At 38.3% G+C, this 22,467-nt stretch overlaps 1 protein-coding gene across 3 annotated transcripts in view; it reads right to left on the reverse strand.

The window, feature by feature from the left end:
* PRKDC (protein kinase, DNA-activated, catalytic subunit) overlaps nt 1-22,467 on the reverse strand; it is an 82,461-nt gene that overhangs the window by 14,432 nt on the left and 45,562 nt on the right. For 2 of the 3 annotated variants that reach the window (XM_051610644.1, XM_051610643.1), the window contains 19 exons: nt 22,229-22,402; nt 21,260-21,358; nt 20,357-20,567; nt 19,623-19,812; nt 19,033-19,248; nt 17,632-17,744; nt 15,698-15,829; nt 14,306-14,485; nt 10,844-11,052; nt 10,260-10,398; nt 9,502-9,690; nt 8,781-9,005; nt 8,048-8,156; nt 7,240-7,351; nt 5,293-5,482; nt 4,209-4,383; nt 3,931-4,121; nt 1,714-1,894; nt 1,044-1,204 (listed from right to left, as the gene is read on the reverse strand). In XM_051610644.1, the coding sequence (XP_051466604.1) occupies nt 1,044-1,204; nt 1,714-1,894; nt 3,931-4,121; nt 4,209-4,383; nt 5,293-5,482; nt 7,240-7,351; nt 8,048-8,156; nt 8,781-9,005; nt 9,502-9,690; nt 10,260-10,398; nt 10,844-11,052; nt 14,306-14,485; nt 15,698-15,829; nt 17,632-17,744; nt 19,033-19,248; nt 19,623-19,812; nt 20,357-20,567; nt 21,260-21,358; nt 22,229-22,402 (3,196 nt within the window). The remainder of the gene's footprint in view (nt 1-1,043; nt 1,205-1,713; nt 1,895-3,930; nt 4,122-4,208; nt 4,384-5,292; nt 5,483-7,239; nt 7,352-8,047; nt 8,157-8,780; nt 9,006-9,501; nt 9,691-10,259; nt 10,399-10,843; nt 11,053-14,305; nt 14,486-15,697; nt 15,830-17,631; nt 17,745-19,032; nt 19,249-19,622; nt 19,813-20,356; nt 20,568-21,259; nt 21,359-22,228; nt 22,403-22,467) is intronic. The other variant, XM_051610646.1, reaches the window with a different exon arrangement.

Raw genomic sequence — 22,467 nt, forward strand, 5'->3', positions numbered from 1 at the left:
TGCATTAAAGTCTTTATTTGAGTAAAAAAAAAAGTCAGGTAGGAGAACACTAGAATTCCAACCAGGTTTGGGTTTCCTGACGTACATTAATTTCAGCAGAGAATCCCCAATATACTTCATGTATGTTCTTGTGATAGCAAGAGACCATACTCCAACTCCTTTCCTCCTGTCTCATCCCTTCCTACCTTTCTAACAGAGTTTAAGATCAGATTGCCTGTCTAATTCTCACAGGGAAGACAAAAAAATGCCTGGTGAAATTATCTTCTTGGTGAGGTTTAATTGGTCCAGGTGTGAGGTTCTGTTTGAACCATCAGTTTCACTGTGGCCACACCTTGTGCACCTCAGCTGTTGCTGCTCTGTTCTCAGCTTTTTGGGGTAACTAAGCCATGTTTGTGTTTCTCCTGAGTTCTTCCTCTGATAGGCTTGGCAGTCTTTGAGCACCAGCAACAATGGGCTTGAAAATGTGGGCAGGCCAAGGCAGGAACAGACATGAGTCACAAAGGACCTCTCAGCTTATCTGTCCTGGTATCCTTATCTGTTATCTCGCTGTGGAACTGCAATGGAGAGACAGGTTGTGGAAGGGAGGTGGAAGCTGTAGTAACCTCTGAAGTGAAGCAGACCAGAGAGAGGTGGGAGAAATGGAACAAGAGCCTCGAAAAGCTCTTAGCTTCCTGTATACAAGAAACTCAGCCCACAGAAATAAGATACATTCCTCACCCTAATCCTACCCACCTTTATCAGCCTACTTAAATCGTTCAGAAGGAAGAAAAACTGCAATGTAATTTTTCTCCAGCAGCTATCAAAATAGTATTTGGAACCAGAATAACGATAAAAGTTATATTTTTTAGAAAAAAGTTTCCATTCATATGAATTAGACTCAGTAATTTAGAGAGAAGACAAGGAGCAACGATGGAATGAAATGTATCTGATTTACCTGAAGCAAAACTTACCAGTCTAACCTCTCTGCCCATCCAACCTCCATCTCTACCTTTTAAATTCAATTTACAGCAACATTTGCTGCCAGGAGAATGGAAGCAACTAACCTCTCGTGTTACTAGACCCAGTGTCTCTGCTGGATATCTTTCAATTATTTGCAGCAGTCTAGGAAATCTCAGCCTGGCTTCTCTGGAGTTCAGTTTTAAAGCTTTTATCATTTTCTCCACCACAATAGCTGGGAATAGCTGCAGATCTGTGGTGTTGATTTCTGCCAAGAGACATTAAACAAGAATTATCAGAAACACCATCACTTGTTCTATGTCTTTGATCATCCGCAACATTCATCTTTACAATTCAGTATTTCTTTCCCCCATGTATTTTGCATTTTTGCTTTGTTCGCCTTTCCATCTGTTTGAACTGCACACACCAGCAACATGTGTACTTGGGGACTGTAAGGATTAGCTTTATCAGGAAGCTGCATCACTGCTGGGATCTTGCCTGCTTTAAACACAGCACTGCTACAGTCTGAGAAGGAACAAGGGAAGCATCTGCTGGGTATGCTATATATCTCACAAGTAAGAGGGAGACTCAGTGATTCACTAGTACCAAGGCTAGCAGTAATATTGGAGGGAAAAAAAGGAATATAAATACTGTTGAACTGAAGAACAAACTGTTCATATCAATTTGTGTTGTTCAGAGAAGATATCCTGGTTATCACAAAAGCTCATAAATCACAGATAAATCCATTTCTTAAACTTAGGAGAAATCCTAACTAACCACGCAAGCCTTCTTCTTCCCTACGCAGATGCTGGTCACAGAAACCAACCAAAGTCATATAGGCATCAGTAACTCCCATCACATCCACATGTTCCATGGAATGGGACTGCACCTCCTCTTCAGACTTCCTTGTGGCACTGCAGAAGCACTGAAAAGCCTTCTTATTCAGACCTTCCAATACCTGAAATTCAGCCACAAGAAAAAGACACGTTAGCAAGTAGCATTCAACAATTCTCTTTGAAATCTAAGCTTGGTTTCAAGCCTTGAGTAGATAAAACTTCAACTGTATTAGATATACTGAGCAGCTGATACAAAGGAAAAAAATTGGGACATTATTTCCAGCAATAATTTCCAAAATTTAAATTTCCACAGTTTTCAGTGGAAAAATATAAAATACTCTTTCAACTTAAATTTATCTCTGGAAATGTTATGTGGAATTTTTATAACTGCAAAGAAGTTAATGTTACTAGACTTTCTGCAAACAGTTAACAGAAAACATAATTTTAAAATGCTGTTTTTTCCTATTAAAATATATTAGCCTTCCAATACCTAGAGGGACCTACATGAAAAATGAGGAGAAACTTTTCACCAGAGAGTGACAGGATAAGGGGCAATGGCTTTAACTTCAAAGAGGGGAGATTTAGGTTAGATATTAGGAAGACATTCTTTAACATGAGGGTTTGGTAAGACACTGGAAGAGGCTGCTCAAGGAGGTTGTGGAAGCACCCTCCCTGGAGGTGTTTAAGGCCAGGATGGATGAGGCTTGTGCAGCCTGGTCTAGCGTGAGGTGGCCCCGCTCATAGCAAGGAGGTTGGAACCTCACGATCTTTAAGGTCCCTTCCAACCTTAACCATTCTATGATACTATGATTCTGTCTGCAACATCTGAATAACTTACTTACAACTTGTGTTTAAAAGAAGCATACATCAGTCTATTTAAAATCTGATGCCTTTTTCCCTGTTACAGTCATATTGATCATACATTTGTAAAGCAACTCAAGAAATGAAGGACTTGACAAGATCATTTACAACTCAGTGCTTATAAATTAAGTAGCTATATTCGCATGTTGTCAACAAGCTTACCAACCTCATAGACAATGTAGCTATTAAACAAAATACAGAATTGCTGCAGAACAAGTTGGAACAACTGAAAAAGGCTGTAACTAGCTAAACTGTTCAGATTTGAGGTAGATGGAGGGAAACTACTAGAGTCAGAGTACTGCCTAAAAAAATAAGGCTAAGCTCCTTAATCTTATAGAAATATCAGATATCCCAATCTGACTCATCTGACACAGAAGAGCTTTTATGCTCATCTTTTAGATTTCCTTAAGAAGGCAGCTCTTAATAGTTAGCAAATAAATGAAGCTTAATCTTTTGCTCAAGTTTCTACACACCCGAAAATTTCAAGTCTTTTTTTTGCAGGAATCTCTTCTTTATTTACTTTTCTTTTAAAAACTAAAAAAAAATATATATAAATTAATCAATAAATGTTGCTGGTTTACATTGCTGTGTATCATATTTAAGGGTCTTCATGATGGCTTTACAAATTAATAGCAATAAGTCAGCAGTGGCACTTGAAATTCATAGTCAATCAATTTGACAGGCAAGAAGTCAGTGTCAGAGCACCTGGGACAACTGACAACACAAACCATTTCAGACGTACAGTCTATGACTGTATCCTTCAAACATGCACCTTCCCAAAAAAGACAGATGACCTGCATGTGTTCTGCCTTAAGAACCCCTCTCATCACTGTTACAAAAATTATTTAGATAAAGTAAATATATCAGTATCATTATCAGTATGATAAAGACCTGTTTATGAAATAGGATGGTCTGCCAGAAGCAGCTCAGAAATGCCCAGCTGAAGTGCAGGCATTCTCTGCGGATCATGTTCCCAAGCCTTGTCTTGCCACCACGCCTGCAGGTGCTACGACAATGTCTTTCCTCTCCACGCAAAATACAGGAACACAGAAACATCAGAACATTCCCCCGGTTAAACAGGTGCAGTGGTGCAGAACTCAAGGAGAGCAAAAACCAGACAAAACAGCAGCCACAAAGTGTTTTGGGCTTGTATGGTTGTTTTTTTCCCCTTCCCTTAGCTGGTGTTCCGAGGCAAATGACAGCTAACAGCAGATGGGTTTCACATTCTCTACATACATCCATTCCCTCAAACATTACAATACTGAAATACCTAAAAACCTTTTCCCCTCTCATTTACCTTTTCAGGACTCTCAAGACTTTCTCCTGATAGTACTGATATTTTTCCAGCTTTTTCTTCCTCTATTTGCTCAAGGCATCTTGGATCCTGACTAAGAGCATTGGCCATGATGTGGTGCGTAGTACCCAGAAGAAGATTCTGGTTTCGGAAGGCCATTACGTTCTTGCTGAGATAGTCAGATTTGGTATCTTCTGTTGGAATTCAGAAACAACGCTGGTAATTTGACAACAAAGCAGCTTTGTATAATAAACAAAGAGAAGCAAAGAGAAGGCTGTTACCAAGCAGGGAGATGGTTTTTAACACTGAGAGCATGCGTTCAGGACAAGTCTGGTTCCGGCTGCAACTGTGCGTAAAGCGGCAATAGGCGTAATTCCATCTGACCAGCCAATCTTCCCTTGTTCTGGCTTCTTTGCGCAGGTCTTTCAGAAGCTTCTTGGCAACTGAGAAGCTGTTCTGTATTCAGACCAAGACAGAATTTTCAGATAATATATCTGAAGAGGAAATAAAACCTTTCTGCAAACAAATTAAGGGATGAGAAGATTTAGATAGTAAGACGAAGAGAGGTCAACTGCTTGTTTGGTCTCATATTCCAACACAGATTTGTGCTAATGGAGAAATGTGAAAAGAAAACAAGAACAACAGAGTTTTGGCAAACTGAGGAAATGAATTCTATCTGCATGACCGAAGAGGTATTAACTGTTCTGCAGTACAAAAACATACAGGGAATGTAACTTGGTTTATAATACCATTAAGCAAATCACGCTTTTGTTTTGATGAAAAGTTTCATATACATAGCATTAGAGAAAATCTTCCTTTTCATTTACACCTTTAAGAGTGTGTAGTCAACACAGCACTAACATTGTATTTGGTTTTTACAGTGCTTAAAATAAATGCTGATTGTAGATTGCTGCAGCATCTCAGAAGAAGATTGCAGACTGAAGTAAATTATATTTATTCAATCTGAACTTGATTTATTTTTGCTTGTGCAGAAGAGATTACTGGCAAATGAGAAAGCCCAATGTTTGGTTGCAAGCATCCCTTCCATTAAAGACTGAAACATTTCAGATACTTAATTTATCTTCCCTTTAGAGTGTCAAAAACCATCTGTGAATCAAAGGGGCCTTCAGGCACATTTCCAGTAATGACAAATTATCATCAAGTCTGTAATTAACACTTATCCATTTGTTTTCTTTTGCTGTGTAACTGACTTCTTGAGCTTTCAAAATATCCTGGATATCCGGGCCAAAAAGAGACAAGGTCTGTCCTGGCAAAAGGGTGCCCGAGATCACACAAGAGGCTTTTCCAGCTGTAGTTTCTATGTATTTTCTCACAAAATTGGAATCAATCAGACAGCATAGTTACCTGTTTCCTGGCACTTTGTACCATCTTCATTTTCATGTTAAATTTGCAGCTTTTAATCATTGAGTAAATATCTTCATCCTGTTGATCTACTTCCATTTGGTCACCAGCACTGTATTCTTCATCCACCTCCATACTCTCATCAGCCTGATCACAGAGAAGTTTCTCCTGCAGTTTGTCAAGAAAGAAACACCTGCCCAATGACAACAGGAGTACAAATCATTCCAGGCTGCATTCAAGGGAATGAACATTCAAGTGCTGATCTGCCTGACAGTAACAAAGCTAAGAAAAAATGGCAAGCAACAGAGATCATCTTTAGCATTGGCTAAACATAGTCCTCAGAGTCTGAAAATCCATAAACAGCAACAGGTTGACCCTGAGAGCATTCTAGGATCTTGAACTGATGAGATAAAGTATTAGAAAAAGTCCATAAGAGAGTGGAATTTTTTGTTAGTTTGTCCTTTTAAAATCACAGCCATAACCTCTAGGTTCACACAGCCATAACTTGCATTCCAACTTGACAGAAGTGGAAACAAACAAGAGTTTTATTTATATAATGGAAGTGCCAGGGTCTTTTTTATGGCAACCTTCAATTCAAATGTGTATTACAACAACACTGAAATTTGCGTTGCAGAAAAGACCAGTGACCAGACTCAACCTTTGAGAGGGAACTGCCATGAATCAATGCTAAATCCTTGTCATTCTACAGCTAGTCCTATCTAATTAAATTATATATTAGGAAGAAATTCTTTCCTGTGAGGGTGGTGAAACACCAGCACACGTTGCCCAGAGGAGCTGTGGATGTCTCATCCCTGGAAGCATTCAAGGCCAGGTTGGATGAGGTGTTGAGCAACCTGATCTAGTGGGAACTGTCCCTGCCCATGCAGGGGGGTTGGAACTAGATCATCTTTAAGGTCCTTTCCAATCCAATCCAAACCATTCTACCAATGTCATTAGGTAGACTGTTATTCAACACAGAGGATAGCACTGCAGACTGGAATGGGGCTTGGTACATCCTTTGTCACTAATTTGAGACAAAGGTTTTCTAAAAGCACAGAAGTGTTTAAGACACTAACAACCCCATAAACATTTTGAGACTTTGTCAAGGAGCAAGCCGTACCATGCATTCTGCCTAATATCTAACTGCAATAAAGTCTTGTGTAGCCATCCTTTCCTGACACCAAGAAATAATAAAATAAATTACAGAGCACAGTGAGTATCAGCAGAGCTGTTGTAGAAGTTGTCCCCCAGGAAAGGAGAAAGAATCTAGGTATGCAGTGAAAGAGGGGATTGGGTTGAAGACAGATACCACAGGGAGGACAGAAAACTTTCAAATTTGAAAAAGCATTCCAGTTTCTCCAGAGCTAATCCAAAGGAGTCTCCAGAGAGCTTTTGTTCTTTCTAGCAACAGTTGCACAGCAGAAGTCTCTAATAATAGCACTGGTCAACTTTCCTATAAACACGTGAATCACTGATAGTGACAGGGCTGCCCTGATTTTGTACACTTCTTAACTTTGTAACTGCCTGCAAAGTAGGCAAAGTATTTTCATTCATAACAGACTGGCCTTTTGGTGGTGTTTCACTGAACTAAATGCAGCTGATCTACTCAGCTACAAGGGGACGTGTTATGTGCTGCTGAAGGGGGTTAACTTGTACAGTGCGTGTAGTCGCCAAAGCAAGAAAATGCCTAAAGTAACAGTTATGTTTCCCTATCATAATCTGGTGTATTCCCTGGCCATCTCTCAGTCTCCTCTTGCTTCCCACCACAAGTTAGTCGCATATAAAACAGTTAAACTGATAAAGCTATGGCAGTGGTAAAAAGAAACAGAAAAAAAAAAAAGTCATACACTGGATCAACAAACCCCCCACGAAAACCAGCAGCATTAGACAAAATACCCTCTCAGAACTCGACAGACAGAACCAAAGCAAACCCGAGAATTGTAGTTTTACCGGTTTGTAATGATATCATCCCAGATGTTCATAGGATCCATTTTAGCATCTGGATATCTGCTTGTCCAAATTCTGAGAAGTCTCTTAAGGGAAGCCTGTGAAGCTAAGTTACCTAGAAGTCAATTAAGAATACTTTAAATGCATCTAAATCCAAATAGTGTGAAAAAGGCCTAAACCAAACATAGTCTAACATTCAAGCCAGAAAACTGCAGCAAAACAACCAAGTTTTTTTTCTGGTCTTCAGCTAAACACACTACTCGGTGACCATACTGCTCTTTTTTTTTTTTATTTATTTCTAAAGCACAGGAGATTCAGGAAGGACATCAGTGTCAACTGTCACTGGGAATTACCACTGGGTAAGCTACCTTTCCATACAGGAATATACTGGAATATAACAGAACTGTTAACTAAATTTAACATAGAATTTGGTTTAAGCACATAAATTTGTATTTCATGCCTACCTCAATAGCTACAATTTATATCACATCCATATTTTGTTAAAAGTGACTCCAACAAGAATCTTAGTTTGAAAACATTACTTAGACTTTTAAGAGATACCTAACTCTTATCACAATATATATCTAGGCTAATAAAACTTTGCAATAGAACACATAATTATCTTCAAGCCTATCTTACATAACTGGAGTAGTTCTTATTGTCAAGAAGAGAGTAAGAAGTAGCAATTCCAGGCCTATGCTCCTTCAAAGAGGAGTTCAGTCCTCTAATTGTGGAAATAGAAAACCAAAGTTCCAATCATGATTATTCAACACAATGAAAGGAAAATAGCTACAGAAAAAAAAATCTTTACTTCTCTTGGTCATAAAATTGATGAAATCTTGTATTTCTGTCAAAGCTTGTATAGACTGCAGTTTGCTCATTCGACTTTGATATAACAAAGTATCAATACTGGAATAGCTCTGAAAAGAAAGGGAGAGAAAGGAAGATTTTATATACAGTATTTACAACTAGGCTCCATTCAGTGCTCTACAAACGATTTATCTGATGCTGCTCTACACTATGTTCTACAACCAAACCTTTTAAAACCTTTAAACCTTTTACAAGCAATTAAATAGCCTGTAATCTGAGAGTAACTCTGCTTTGGACAGGCACAGTGGTTTTCAGATAGTCCTAAAGTCTAATCAAAAGTTGGCAATGGTAATACTCGTTTAAAGTTTCTTCTGGGCACAGGAGGCTTTTGAGAAGATCAACAAAATAAAACTCCCATTAATCTGCACAGTTATCCTGAAAAATATCTAATAGATGAAAAAAATTCTAATAGATGAAATGCAAAATAAACTACATTAAAACGGGAGGATGCACTCCACTGGCTGGCTCCCCTCTCATAATTGCAAGCAGTGACTTCACAGGAAGTTCTGTCAGATGACTGGAAAACACCTAGATTTTATTGTATTGGGCAAGTGTTCCTCTTGATGGTATAACCTAGCAGCAGTTAACAGCAACAACAGTTTCATTGTTTCATGAGTTTATAGTTCCATGAGTTTATACAGAGAAATCATATCAGAGATAGCAGATGTCATTACCTGCATGAAGATCTGTATGCCATTGCTAATGTAATATTTGGCTCTGTCAAAATCATCTTGCAGGATGTAAAGGAGACTAAGCTCTTGGCTGTAATGCATTTCTATAATAGCTTTCTTCTGTTCTGTCTTCATTGCCTCATCAATAAACGTTAACAAAGTCTGGTCATTTTCCCCACTGAGCAGCAACTTCAGCTTACTGCGTATTATGTAGGGCAGATACGTCTCCTACAAGATCAAAGTATAGTCTTTATATGTAGGAATGGAACATTAGGTGATGCAATTCTTTGTTATCAGTGGCAGATCAAAGATAAAAAAATATTTTCAATGGTTCTCTTAATTTTTTCCCTTTAGACAAATTCCAATTTGCTAACAAATCACAACAGTCTTTTCTGACAGCACGAGACATTGCTAGCAAATTCCACCAGTTTCAAAACCAGTATTTTGGTAACTCAAAACATGTAACAAATAAAAGTTATAAAAGCAACAAAAACCCTGCAAAAAGAAGACAATGAAGCTGGTGCTTTACAAAAGGCAAAGATTAAACAACCTAAAAACAGCAGAAGGAATTTCTTCAATTATTTTATATATCAGACTCTCTGCTAATTTTCTTAATATAAGTAACCTAAATAATACAGTTCACTTCCACCCACAACCACATTACTGTAGGATATCCTTGCAGATATAAAAAAAATGCAGTATCAATGAAGTGATTTCTAAAAACCTGAAAAAATGGATCATTCCACGTTTTGCTTAAGTCTGGAGGTTTTCCACTATCAATGTTAATGGTAGCACAATACTCCAGTGACTTCCACTCTGTGAGATGGTCATAGCATTCCAGAGATGCAAGTTCCCAAAAGTCCTTCTCTGCTTCTGTTGGCTCCCCATCTTGCCAGTCTTCTTTAGATAGGGCCTAGGGAATGAATTTGAGAGGGAGGAAGTTTCTCAGCTGGAATCTGACACTAGTTTCAGTTCTAAGTCACTGGGAATTTAAGAATAATATCTCTAAAGTATCTATTAATTTACCAGAATGTCACAGCAACCTTAAATACAGAAAATTCAGGCTTGCCAGGATTTATATATAAATGCATTTCAGGTAGCCACCTGTAGCAAACCTGTATTTTTAAAGAGCAAAGAGTTCAAAAGAAGGTTAAAGAGCTCCTTCTGCATTTTCACTCACTTTAACTCATATTTTCTTTGTCATGAAAACATACAGTTTGCTCTCCTGAGGTGGGACTGTGCCCATGGTGCTTCACTTGTCTGCCTAGGTGATCACATCTGTGATCAGTAAGAAGTATCACACTCACTGCTCTGTTGTGACTGCTTATCTGTTCCCGTGTCTTTACAGACTGAACCATTAAACAAAACACAAGGACATTTTAAACAATATGTTTTTTCTCAAAATGTTCAATCTTGGTTTATTAGTTTTAAGCCATGACAGAGTCATGAAACAAACAAAAAATAATCTTGTTGTCATTTTACCTCATCATAGTATTTAGCTGCTTCAGCATAATCACTCCTTGCTTCTGCCAACAATGCTTTCTGTGTAATTTCTTTAGTCCCAATCTTACCACTGAAAATGCCCCGCAGGACATCATAATCTCCAAGAGAACGGTAGAGCCTAGAAAAATTGAAAAGGGAACTATGTTGGCTGGTTGAACATGGGTATATCATTGCAAGCATAAGGTATTAAAAAATAATAATTCAATAGGAAGTAATACTACTGGCTTGTAATAATAAGAAAAATAAAATGTATTTCTCATATAAGATCAGAAACATGTATTTAGATAAACTTCATCTTGTAGCGTAATGCCCGAGCTGTGGAAACGGCTGCCATTGAAAAGCTATGAACAAGATGGTTTTTAAGCAGTCTAACAGCACCATCAGGGTGTACAGCTGTTAACTGTAACTGCTCTGAGTGAAAAACAGTAATTAACTGACAAGATATTAACAGCATATCTAATACTAAAAGAAGACCAAAAAAAGAAATCCCATAAGCCACAAAGGGGGAGTTCTTTAAAAGGCAAACCTAAAATGGGAGCAAATAGTCTCAAACAACACTTTACTTGGCAAGTTCAATCCATCTGGTCACATCTGGGGGAAGCTCTGTTCTCCCGCGCATCCGCTTGGACGGGGGCTCCTCCGCAGGAGACAGAGCCATCAGGGCATGCTCCAGAAGAAGGATGCCCACTGGTTGCTGTAAACTTGCAAGGCAGCTTGTGCTCACGTTAGCTGAATCCAGTTCTAGTAGCTCTCTGTGCCAGTAGCTCATTTCCTATAAAATAACACAAACTGTTAGTTGATCGTTACCTTTCACAGATCATCTGCTTGGTATCCCTTTTTTTTTATTATTTTTTTACAGTGCAAGCTTTGGAAATAAGCCAACAAATCTCCAGAAGCTCCCACCTCTGGGAAAGCTGGAATGCTTTTCCTTCTGTGCTGCTGTTCTTCAGACAGAGAACAGTGGAGAACAGCCCATCCCTCGACAGAAACACATGGGAAGGGGGGAAAAGGTAGGTGGACACATTCACAGCCTCAACCTTCCCTTCTGTTTCTTGGCAGCATGATGCGCACGACAGAACTGCTGCCTTCCACTTAACCTATTGAGTCGTTGCACTCCTGCCATAAACCAAAGGTGCAATTAACCACAATGCCTGCTCTGAGCTGCAGAGTTTCCATCCCCACACTTAACCCAGGTTTAGCACACCACAGCTTCCTGTTAGACTCACCTAATGCTATACTCACCTAGTCCTGCCTGGTGTAATGACACAACAGTATTTCTAGCAGGTCTTTATCCTATTTAACATCGGCCCAACTACAGAATAACCTCTTTTTAAGGGATAAACGTTGTTTACCTGAATTGTTGTTTTTAAATACTTAAATCAACTATCCCAAATATAGGTGAATATATCCAGAAAGTACTGGACAAGTTTATTAAAACCAGGGTTTGTTTGGTTTTTTTACTTAAGAACCTAAAGGAAAGTTGCAATAATATCTTAATCAAACAGAAAGAAAAAAAAAAATCCACAACATGGAAAAGGAGTACTACAACTTTCATTACAAGAATGAATTTTAGGACAAGAATTGAAGTTTGATTCTTGCAACACAGTATGCCCAAGAGTACTAAATGAAAAAAAAAAATTAAAAATCACTATTTGGAAATCACAACAGGAGACTGTAAGAACAACCAAGCTACACTTCTTTGATCAATGACAACCACCACAAAAACTGCAGAATAGGCATCTAGCATAAGCAAACTCGTAACACGATTTGTATAGTTGAGACTCTCACATCAATAAGTTTGTATTCAACAAAAAAAAAGAGCGAAAGAACAACTTCTTGTAGCTTCCTGAAGTTACAGAGCAGGTGGATCCCTGTGAGGCATTAGAATATGCTTCTCTTGCTATTCAGGCAACTTCAACTAGCAGTTCAATCAAAGTTGCACATGTGTCCCAGACACTCTTACGTGTGGGCACACATTCCTTGACTGCGAACTTTTGGGGATTATGGAAGGGACTCAGTGCCAACTGCACAATCGAAACACTTAAGAATAGCTGTGCTAAGGTAAGACCAAAACCCAGTCATACCTAGGAAAAAGTAGAACTGTGCAAATATAACAGCACATCCAGAGAAATGAATACGTTCCCAAATTCACAATTTACAGACATCGTACCACAACAAAGGAAGTATCTTTCTATTTAGTGCATTTTGGTGACTATTTTCATCACTTATCTTCTGAAAGCAGAGCAAATGTTCCTTGCACTGTATGCAATGCATTCTGGCTTACCTTGCACCACATGTTCAAAGATTAGGATGAATGGCATCCAAGCTGGTCTGACAGCTAAAGTATTTATAAGGCAATTATATGTTCTTCAGAGACCAGGTATCTCTGTGGAGTCTATGCAAACTTTTGTCATGGTGTTAACTTCTTTCTTAGTATTTCAGTTAGTTTTTAATCTATCTTGAAAGCCTATCTCAGAGCCACACAGTCAATTTTAAGATTATACCTGTGGATGAAACCATCTCTTTCTATCACCAAGTTACTCTCCCGATGGGACTTGAATCTGCAGAAGACTAAGAAGTCAAACAACCAGAAGGAAATGGCAGCAAAGTAGGAAGCTGCATTTCCCAAATAGCCAAGCCTTTAGGACAGACTTTGTCAGTCAAATGACAGCCTTGGCACTGCGCGCTCTTGCTCTCCCTCTCCCAGCTATCTCTCCTGACCAATATGAACTCTGTTCCCTGTTGGGAAGGGACTTCCTCTCACTGGTACATAGAACGCTCAAGCACACAGGCTTAGGCTTGCCTTCCTGCTGCTGTTCTTTTGATATTGAATGGGGATGGCATACAAAGTCTGTATTTTCAACTAATTTTAACTTAACTATCTTTTGAGTCTTTATTTTACATCTATTCAGACAAAAAGCAGTCTAACACAACAGTGTTATTAATAGGGTCAACACAAATCATAGCATTGAGACAGAGAACCAACAAATGCAATGTCAAGAGGGAATATTAACAGACAGCTATTGTGAGATGCTGGCTCAAAAAATACCAAGATCTCCCAGAAAAATCCCCGTAGGATTTGACCTTTTATGCAGCTGCACAGAAGAAAAGTAAACAAGAAATTACATTTTTTCAGATGTGTAAATACAAGTACTAAGAAGCAAAGTTTGTCACAGTTTAAAAAACTAGTCCAAACTAGACATTTCTCCTGTATTATGAGTGACATCTACTGTCACAGAGTATTTAATTGGCACAAGAGAACAAACCATTACCTGCCACTCAAAAAAAGATTATGTTGAGAGCTACATCAAATGCAACATTAAGATCAACACAGTTGACAAGGAACATTAAAGACAGTGACAATGAGCATGTAACAGGTGCTTGGACAAGTTTTGTTTATCTCCCTGAAAATTGGGGCATAAGATGAAATTGTCAACCTATTTCAGGTCAGCATGTTCTTACAGCAGATCTTGTTTCCTTTCCAGTGAAACAGCTGTGGTGCACCCACTCCCCCTTCGGAGGAAGGGAATCTTTCCTCATTACTATAAGTCCCCAGACAACCACTTCAGGGGATTAATTTGAAAAAATATACAAGAACTGCTAACAGCAAACAGTCTGACAGCTACTGATATTCTCAAGACATCAAAGGATTCCTCAGTAAGCACTTCCCAGAAACAGGAAGCAGATAAGCATACGACACCCACGTAACCTTTTCAATTGTCCTTACTGCCCTAATTTAAAATCAAGTCTCTTCTTGTCACTGATGTGATTAAAACATTAAAAGCTGAGTCAAGCTCTACAGAACAGATATCGTAGGAAACCTTGAAAAATCAGTTCAGAGGCATGAATTACCTTGTTCACCTTAACACGAGTCACTTGAAACATCCATTTGGTTAAAAATTCTCTTTCTATCTCTGTCTAAATTTCAGTAACAGTTTTTAACCTTCACTTCCCCTGGGTTTATCACACATTCAGACAAAGACATTACTTATTAAATTAATTTCATGTCATATAGCAGGATTTACCTGGATGCATGCAATGAATGGTGGGAAGTAAGAGAGGCTCATACTGAGGAAATTATTGAAGTAGCTCAGCAGCTTCTGGATGATGACTTTTTTCTCAGAAGGAGTTTTAGATTTTTCTACCTCATGAAAAATTCCACCAAACAAACTGCTAAAAAGCTGCTTGGCAAATGTTGGATCTTTCTGTAAATTACACACAACAAAAGCAATTAGGCCATCAATTTTTGCTATGACAAATTAAATTATTAAATAAAATTAAGAGATATGACCCACCCAGGACCTAAGCCCTATGTGGACAATCTTTGGGAGTGGAATAATTAGTTTGGTGTGCATCACACCTATGCTGGGAATTCCTGTACTAACCATTCAAATCCCATCTTAAGTCTTCTGCATAAAGAAATTCCAAGACAATGTAGATTTCAGGCTAGTGTGTTGGTGCAGGTGATGGAATTTACAACTTTCACATATTCACAATTCCCACTACAGGAACCAGACACCACTGTCAGTGAAGAGGGTTTCAGGAATCACAGAATCTTAGGGCTTGGAAGGGACCTCAAAAGATCATCAAGTCCAACCCCCAAGAAGAAACAGAAGAAGCCACCAATGTGTGAGGAGACCCAGACCTAACATTGCAGGAGCCAACACAGAGAGACAGATTCTCTGAACAGACAGACAGCTCCATTTTTTCATCCCAGAAACACAGTGATATATGTAACATAATCCTATGCATCCTGGTCCATCATGGGACTGGAGTTTGGTCTAACTCTTGATCTAATGCTGTTCAGATAACACATGATTGTGCTGCTTCCTCCCTCTACAAAGAGATAAGAGACCATCAAAAGAAATTAAATACAGAGGTAATTAGGAACACTGACTTCTCAAACACTGTAAAATGGAATAGGCTAAGCCTTCAGTTTCTACCACTCTCAGGTAAGAAAAGGAATATTGCATCAGCTTTACTGAGTAGTCTGAGTCCAATATTATACACAGTAGCTTAATTTGTATTTTTACAATTCCACTACAGGCATATAAATGAATAAAATTGGCTGTTTCATTGCTGTACAGGGAGATGTCCTTTGCAACAATGTCTGTGAAGACCATCAAAATCTGTTTCTCAAGAAGAGAAACTCTGAAGTAATGGACAAAAGCTGATGTCTCAGGTTCTCAGTATTCAACTCAACCACTTTGGTGAAGTAAAGTACAAGGCATCTTCTCTCACCACTGCACCAGCCCAGGGGTAAGATAAATACTCGCTTAAAACAAACTCTTTAAATTCATGTCACAGTGGCTGACTACAAAACAACAAATCAATTTTGAAAGCAGTTGCCCAGCTACACGTAATTTTCTCTACAAGAAGAAATAACTTCACGGATGACCTTTGAAAAGCAGACAGACCTGAGCAAGGCCCTGCAGAGGGGCAATGAGACTGCGGTATTCAATCTGGATGTCAGGAAGGTCTCCTACTCTGTAACTTCTGTACAGAGTAACTTGGGCATCATACTTCATCTTCAGCTCAGATTTCATCTCCTGAAATGTTAAAAACAATGTTCATGTTAAAAATGCTCATTACTGCCTGCCAGCTGAGCCACAGTAGTCCATTATATGGTGGTTTTCAGGTGCTAAGTAAAATGAGGTTGCTGAGTTAGTGTGTTTTATTTCACACAGTGGGGTGGGGAAGGAAGGAAGATGAACCTTGTAGAACTGATTCCCAGTAAAACTCAAACCAAATTGTAATAAAACTGTTGTAAATTGTACTTGTTAAATAGCTGCCCTGCCTTTTGCTGTGGCTTAAAGCAATACATTTAAACTGAAAAAGAGCTACTGCCATATAAAAACAAAACCCATCTCTCCCTCTAGCTTTCTTCTTTTTCATAGCACTGATATGCTCTAGAGAAATCAGCAGTACGTTTAGAGGCTGAGACTGTATTTTTAACTACTGCCATTACCAGTTAAACCAGCAGACTATGACTGGATATAAACACAGGCAGAATGGAAGAGGGAAACACAAGAAAGCTTGAAGATTTATTTTCTTCTCTGTAAACCCTTTGTAATCTTGCTGTTTGAGCCTGTTTTTCTTGTACACAACTTCAAAGGTATGACTTTCAAAAAATTTTCAGGAGAAATATGCTGGGAGAAATTAAACTCATCATAGCATCATAGAATGGTTTGGGTTGGAAGGAACCTTAAAGATCATCTTGATACAACCCCCTTACATTAGTGGGAGGGACATCTGCCACTAGATTACGTTGCTCAGAGCCCCAACCAACTTGGCCTTGAATTAGGACTCTGCTAAAGCTATTTCCAAATACTTTCTTGCTCAGGAACTTCTTTTTCCTGTTTTGCCCCATCAGGTATGGTATTAACACAAGCCACCGAGTTTCATAAGTGTTTCTGTGCAATAAATCTCTTGAAAAGTTTCAGGGAACCTGACAGCATTCATAGTCTCCTCTGGTGTTTTATGGTGGAATATCACAGGGTTTGTTGTTGGTTGTATTTTGGAATGTCACACAGAATGTATTTACAGGTTTTCTCTAGCAAGGCGTGCTAAAATGGTAGCTTCAGTCTGCAAGTAATTATAAATTGGCTAAAATATGTGGTTGTGTGGTTCTTCCAGACATAAGTTCTGTTTATACAGCTGTCTGCAGCTGCAAAGAATTTTAAGAGCATCTCAGACTCGTAGTTCTCATTTCTGGATGCCTTTGTTCTTGGTCTAACTGTTATCATTTTTGGATGATAATGTATGTTATTTTTAGTAATGTGAACCTCTGAAAAACTGTCAAAGAGCTTAAAAATACTTCAACATATTTTAAGTATGTAACACAACCAGGAAATCCACATAGTACTAAGTTTCAGGCCTTGATAAACATTCAGCAAATTACTATTAGTGACATTCCTTCAGGTTAACAGTACACAACAGTTCTGGTTGTCATCAGCTGCTCCACGTTTTTGAGTTCACCTTCAGACACTGGATGATGTTCAACTATTTCTGCAGAGTACTGTAGCTTCAAGGCTCCTGGTTTCCAGGATGATGACCATAAAGAACTTCCTATAAGCCGTTAGGGATTCCATCACATAAAAACACTTCATGAACATTAAGTGGCAAACTGGAAGTGTTACCATCCAGCTCTTTCCTCACTCATGCACAGTAACAATTTAGCTTTAAGAACATAAACAGCATGATTTCCAAACAAAACCTTCTAAAGTTCTTAAAGTAGCAACCTACCCTTTCTCACACCTACCCTTTCTTCACAAAGTTACTTCTAGGGGTGAAGTACCAAGACTGTAAATGGCACTGGAACAAAGTTTTAAGTTTATGTGGATTGACAAACCTTTTCTCTTTTCTGTTCAGCCACACCTTTTCTAGCATAAATTAGACTGATTTTCTCCTGGTCCTTCAAGAAACGTCTCCGCAGTCTTAGAATTTCTGCTCGTTCTTCTATTCCTAGGGAACACACAATCATGTCCACAGCTTTTCCTTTCTCAAGCAAACTTCAGATTTAAGGCAAGAACATCACATAATAACAAACATCATCTCACTTTTACTAGCTTGCCAGCTAGTCTCCTACGTTTCATATCCAACTTTCAAAAAGATAGCACATTTAAACAAATTAAGTTGTTTCTTAAGAGAAGAGGTAATCAATATTTATATAAAAACTTTAGGCACATGGATGAGGTGTAAGGGTCAAAACTATTGTACTAGGAAAGGCACTTGAAGTCATGAGCAAATTTGCCCCACATGACATTTATTTTAAGCCCACTAAGGTACATATGGCATTTGCACCATGTTCCACAGAGTATATACATCCCTAGATAAAAGAGGTGCTTAATATATTCAAAGATTAGGTAATAGTACAACACTGTATTTTTCAAGTTACTGTTACAGAACTGTCACTGGATCAACTCCTGCTCAGGACAGTCATGGAGAAAGGCCATTTTACAGACCCTTCACTTCAGTCCATTTCCTAGGAAAGAAGAGTGAGCAAACAAAAGCATATACCACTCTAACCGGTGTTTTCCTGGCAGAAGACCAGGGACTGACTGGAAGGTAGACTGAACTCTCTGTAGTTCAGCATGGTGCATTGAAAACTGACCTGGAACACCTCTCAAGTATCAAAAATATCAATCTTTATAGCTCTCTGCCTGAACTCCTACTCTCATCCTTTTGGTCAAAATTTCAATGACAAGGTAGACAAGGGTGAAAAGGGGATGAAGTGTGGAGAAGGAGCCTAAGCCATTGCAGAACAGGGCTGAAACCTTCCAGTTACTGACTGGCTAGATGAAGGAGTATTCTCATAAAACTGCAGGTAGCTCTAGTGCCAGATTGCAATCTGTGGCAGATCATGTTGGCACAGCTGAAATGGATTTGAAAGAATATGTTTTAAAAGATCTCTTCTTTAAAGAGAAAAGCAGTTAAAACAGGAGGGACAGAACTGTCTGACATTCATGCTACAGTCATCTTAGCAAGAGGTAGAAATGCAAAGATCACATTGGCTGGTTTCTCATCCAGCCAGTTCTTTGGTCTAGCAACATGTAGTTTTGCAAATCCTAGCACAATTCTAGCTTTTTGCCACACATTATGCATCATCACATATTCCTGGAAACAAAATCTCTCAAGTCAAACCTCAATTAGAATATCTCAAAGATTATAGACTGCCAGCCAAATGACTGAAAAAGATGGTCTATAAAACCTGCAATATTTATACATAAATTGCATCATAAGGCTTCCAGACCTTTAGTTTTGCTGTCCACCTCATCTCCAGGCAAACCCAGCCTTTTTTTCCCAAAATCAGGCCCCACTGGTTTAAAGGTTGCTTGTTTCAATTTTTCACTCCGTTTGCTAACTAACAGCATGGATGAAGACAGAGATTCAGAGGATGAAGGAACTGTATACTCTGTCAATGTGTCAATGCTGCTTCCAGTTAGCCAATTAAAAGAACTTCTGCCCCCTGGAAAAAAAATAAATAAATTATTAATAAGATAATACTATTAAACCTCCAAATACAAAGGAGGTGAAAACATCTATGAAACAGGTAATTTTCCTACCCTAAAAATATAATTTATGGGCAGAACACATTTCAAGTTGTTAGGTAAGAAACAAACTTCTTTTACATCAGACAGAACATAAAATATATATGACTAACAAAAAAGTAAGTGGATTTTTTTTTCTCATAACACACAAAAATAAAAGGCCCTTGAAAACAAAAGAAATAAAATGCATTTGCACTTTTACATTAAAACTTCACAAGCGACAGGAACGAAGAGAATTGTATCATTCCTATAGCTGACAAGAACATTTCAGAAGACACTAGTCAGGACTTACCAACATGCTGTGTAGGCGTAAATTCATACTGCCCTTGGGTAGCCCGCACTCGACCACCCATTGACCCAGAAGCAGAAAGGGATCTTTCCTGTGATAAATTCCTGTGGATACTCTGAGAAGCTTGAGTCTCCACAAACAGAGGTGTGAGCACAGTACTTCGGTAACGCCAGCTGGAATCAATTATGAAGTCCTAGGAGCACAAAAAGATTTTAATAAGAACAGTAAGAATGGAAGTGTTTTGCCTTCCTAAAGGTAGGACAGCAGAAACGAAAGCACATAATTTAAATGGTTATCCATCCCAGGTACAGGGACAGAGCTTGACAATAAAAAAAAACAGAACACATAGATCTTCTCCATAGTTCAGCAAAAAAGCTCACTAATTTGGACTGACCAGCTAAGGTCTAATTTACAGCTCTTGTACAAGCATTCTTGCTTCTTCACAACTTTTCTCTACCTTATGGTGCTTCTCCCTACTGCCCTCTTTTTTAAGTACTTATTGTACACAACAGCTATACTTGGTATTTATGATTGCTTTAATTAACTCTTTTCTGAAAAGAAAGCAAAATTATTGCCTCCACAAAATCATCAAGCTTCTGACATTGTGCATAACCTGTGACTGTTGCAGCTGTTAACTGTAGAGTAAAAAACACACTTCCAAAAATCTCCTTCACTATGCCACTCTTCTCCAAGGGGTAACTACATGAAGGACACAGAATAACACATTACAAATTTACCTGAAATTTGCAGTCAGAGAGTGGATGCTCAAATATTTTTCTGGAATAATCTGGGCTCTTGCTAGTCATTTCAAGCAGAAAATTTGTGATTAGACTCAAGTACTGTGTTTCAATCTTGGTGGAATACAGAGAATTTAACAATGCCAGCATGCGGTCAAGAATATTTGCAGGTAACCTTGTCTCGTCACTCCAAAAATTCCTAACAATCAATCTGTAAAGGCAAAGAAAGAACTAAGTTATTCTTGGTTATCTGCAAACAGAAATCACACTATCAAAGAAGTCAATTTTAAAAAAACAAAACAACACACAATAAGATTATAACACCTTCAACTAACCTTTTAATGCTATGGATCTTCCATTAAATTATACCAAATTCCTCATGTATCTACCATGCTCTATGTCATTCAACTGGTATTAAAGGTTTAGTCTGAAAAAAACATTCCTACTGAGAAGTGCTGGGGATGGATAAGCACAGAGATCTCCTGTTGTATCTTCTGCTTCTCAAAAAATTATAAAAATCCAACAGCCTCCAATATCAAATCTATTTTTGTGCATCTGTGTATAGTGAAGGCCACCTTGTTGTTAAAAAATTCCAGAACATGAAGGTAAAATTAGGTCTATCATACTGAAACCACTTCTTTATGGCTCAGAGATTTGTTCAAAAGCTCTGTGCTTCACTTAAATTTGGAGTAATACTACGGAACAATTAACAACTAATTTAAGAAGTTAATTTCTAATTAATTGTAAATTCTCTTATTGGAAGAAAATGAAATACTGGTAACTCGTTGTTACTCTCTGATATTAAAATACTTTTAAATCCTCAAAGGATCAGCTCTGTGGTGATAAACAGAGCAATTCAGGGATTCTTTACTCCAGTCAGTCATCACAACACTGTTTACTCACTGCAGTTCGGCATTCTCATCAATCAGTCCTTGAAGCAGGATTTCTTTCGCCAGTTTGAGTATTTGCTGAGAATCACCATCTGCTTGGCTTTCTGCATCACTGATGTTAGGAGAAAAATGTCTCTTAATGACTTTTCTCAAACAGTCCATAGTAAAATAAGAAGATGAGGATGGTGGGAGAAAAGGAAGAACATGCCCTTCTCATAACATCTCAAGTTGGCATGACAACATTGCATTTTTTTTCATAATATGAGGTCTTAATTGCCAAAAATGTCTTTGCACTATTTAGAAAAGCAAAAATGACAAAACTAAATGATGCACGTCAGGTATTTATTATAAAAGCCAAAGAAGTAATTCTGAGTTTGCAAGGTTAAAATTGAGCAAAAGGCAGAGAATTAACTTTTCCAAAAAAAGTAAAAATTGCCTGTACTTTTTCTTAAAAATATTTATCCATTCAGTTATCTTGGGAAAAAGCAGATAATAGAACCCAGCTAAATTAGATGATTCAACAGCAGCCTTCTTGTCCAAATGAGTATATGCCTGTTCCCTACTATAAGGGGTCAAACAGAAAGAACATCTTTATACTACAGATCCAGATCATGCCGAATTGCCTTAATACACTTCTCACCCACATGCAATTTCTTCCCCATGTACAACTCTTACTAGTTAAAAATTCTGGCAACAAGAAAAAAAAGGGAGCACCAGAACTAAGACATCTCACGCCATCACACTGCGGTGATGAAACATCCTAGTTCTGGGCTACAGTTCAGGTCTAAGTCTTTGTCCTTTCGTGGAAATGATAAATTTGCCACCAAAGGCCAGAGCTACTTTGGCAAACAACAAGCTCCATTCATCTGAGAACTGGGAGAATCCCACACTGAGAGACATGAAGCTGAAAGACAATGTCACAAGCACTTCCACTCTACCTGAGACAAACCTCTGAAAGACAACATCTGCAGTGAATACACACCTGTAATTATCATAAATCCACATCAGAATATCATACATGCGTTGTCGACATATTACAGAAGGGTGAGAAATGAATGCTGTCACTCCAGGGAGAAGTTCTTTAAGCTCCACTGGTTTTAGTTTAAACAGCATCTTGTACACTATATCCAAACAAACCCTTTGCCTTTCATCATCCCTAAAAAGAGAAAAAAAAAAAAAAAGTTTTGTTGCTTTTCTCTTCACTGCTACACACAGAATCAG

This window comes from Apus apus, chromosome 2, assembly GCF_020740795.1.
Source record: "Apus apus isolate bApuApu2 chromosome 2, bApuApu2.pri.cur, whole genome shotgun sequence".
NCBI lineage: Eukaryota > Metazoa > Chordata > Aves > Apodiformes > Apodidae > Apus > Apus apus.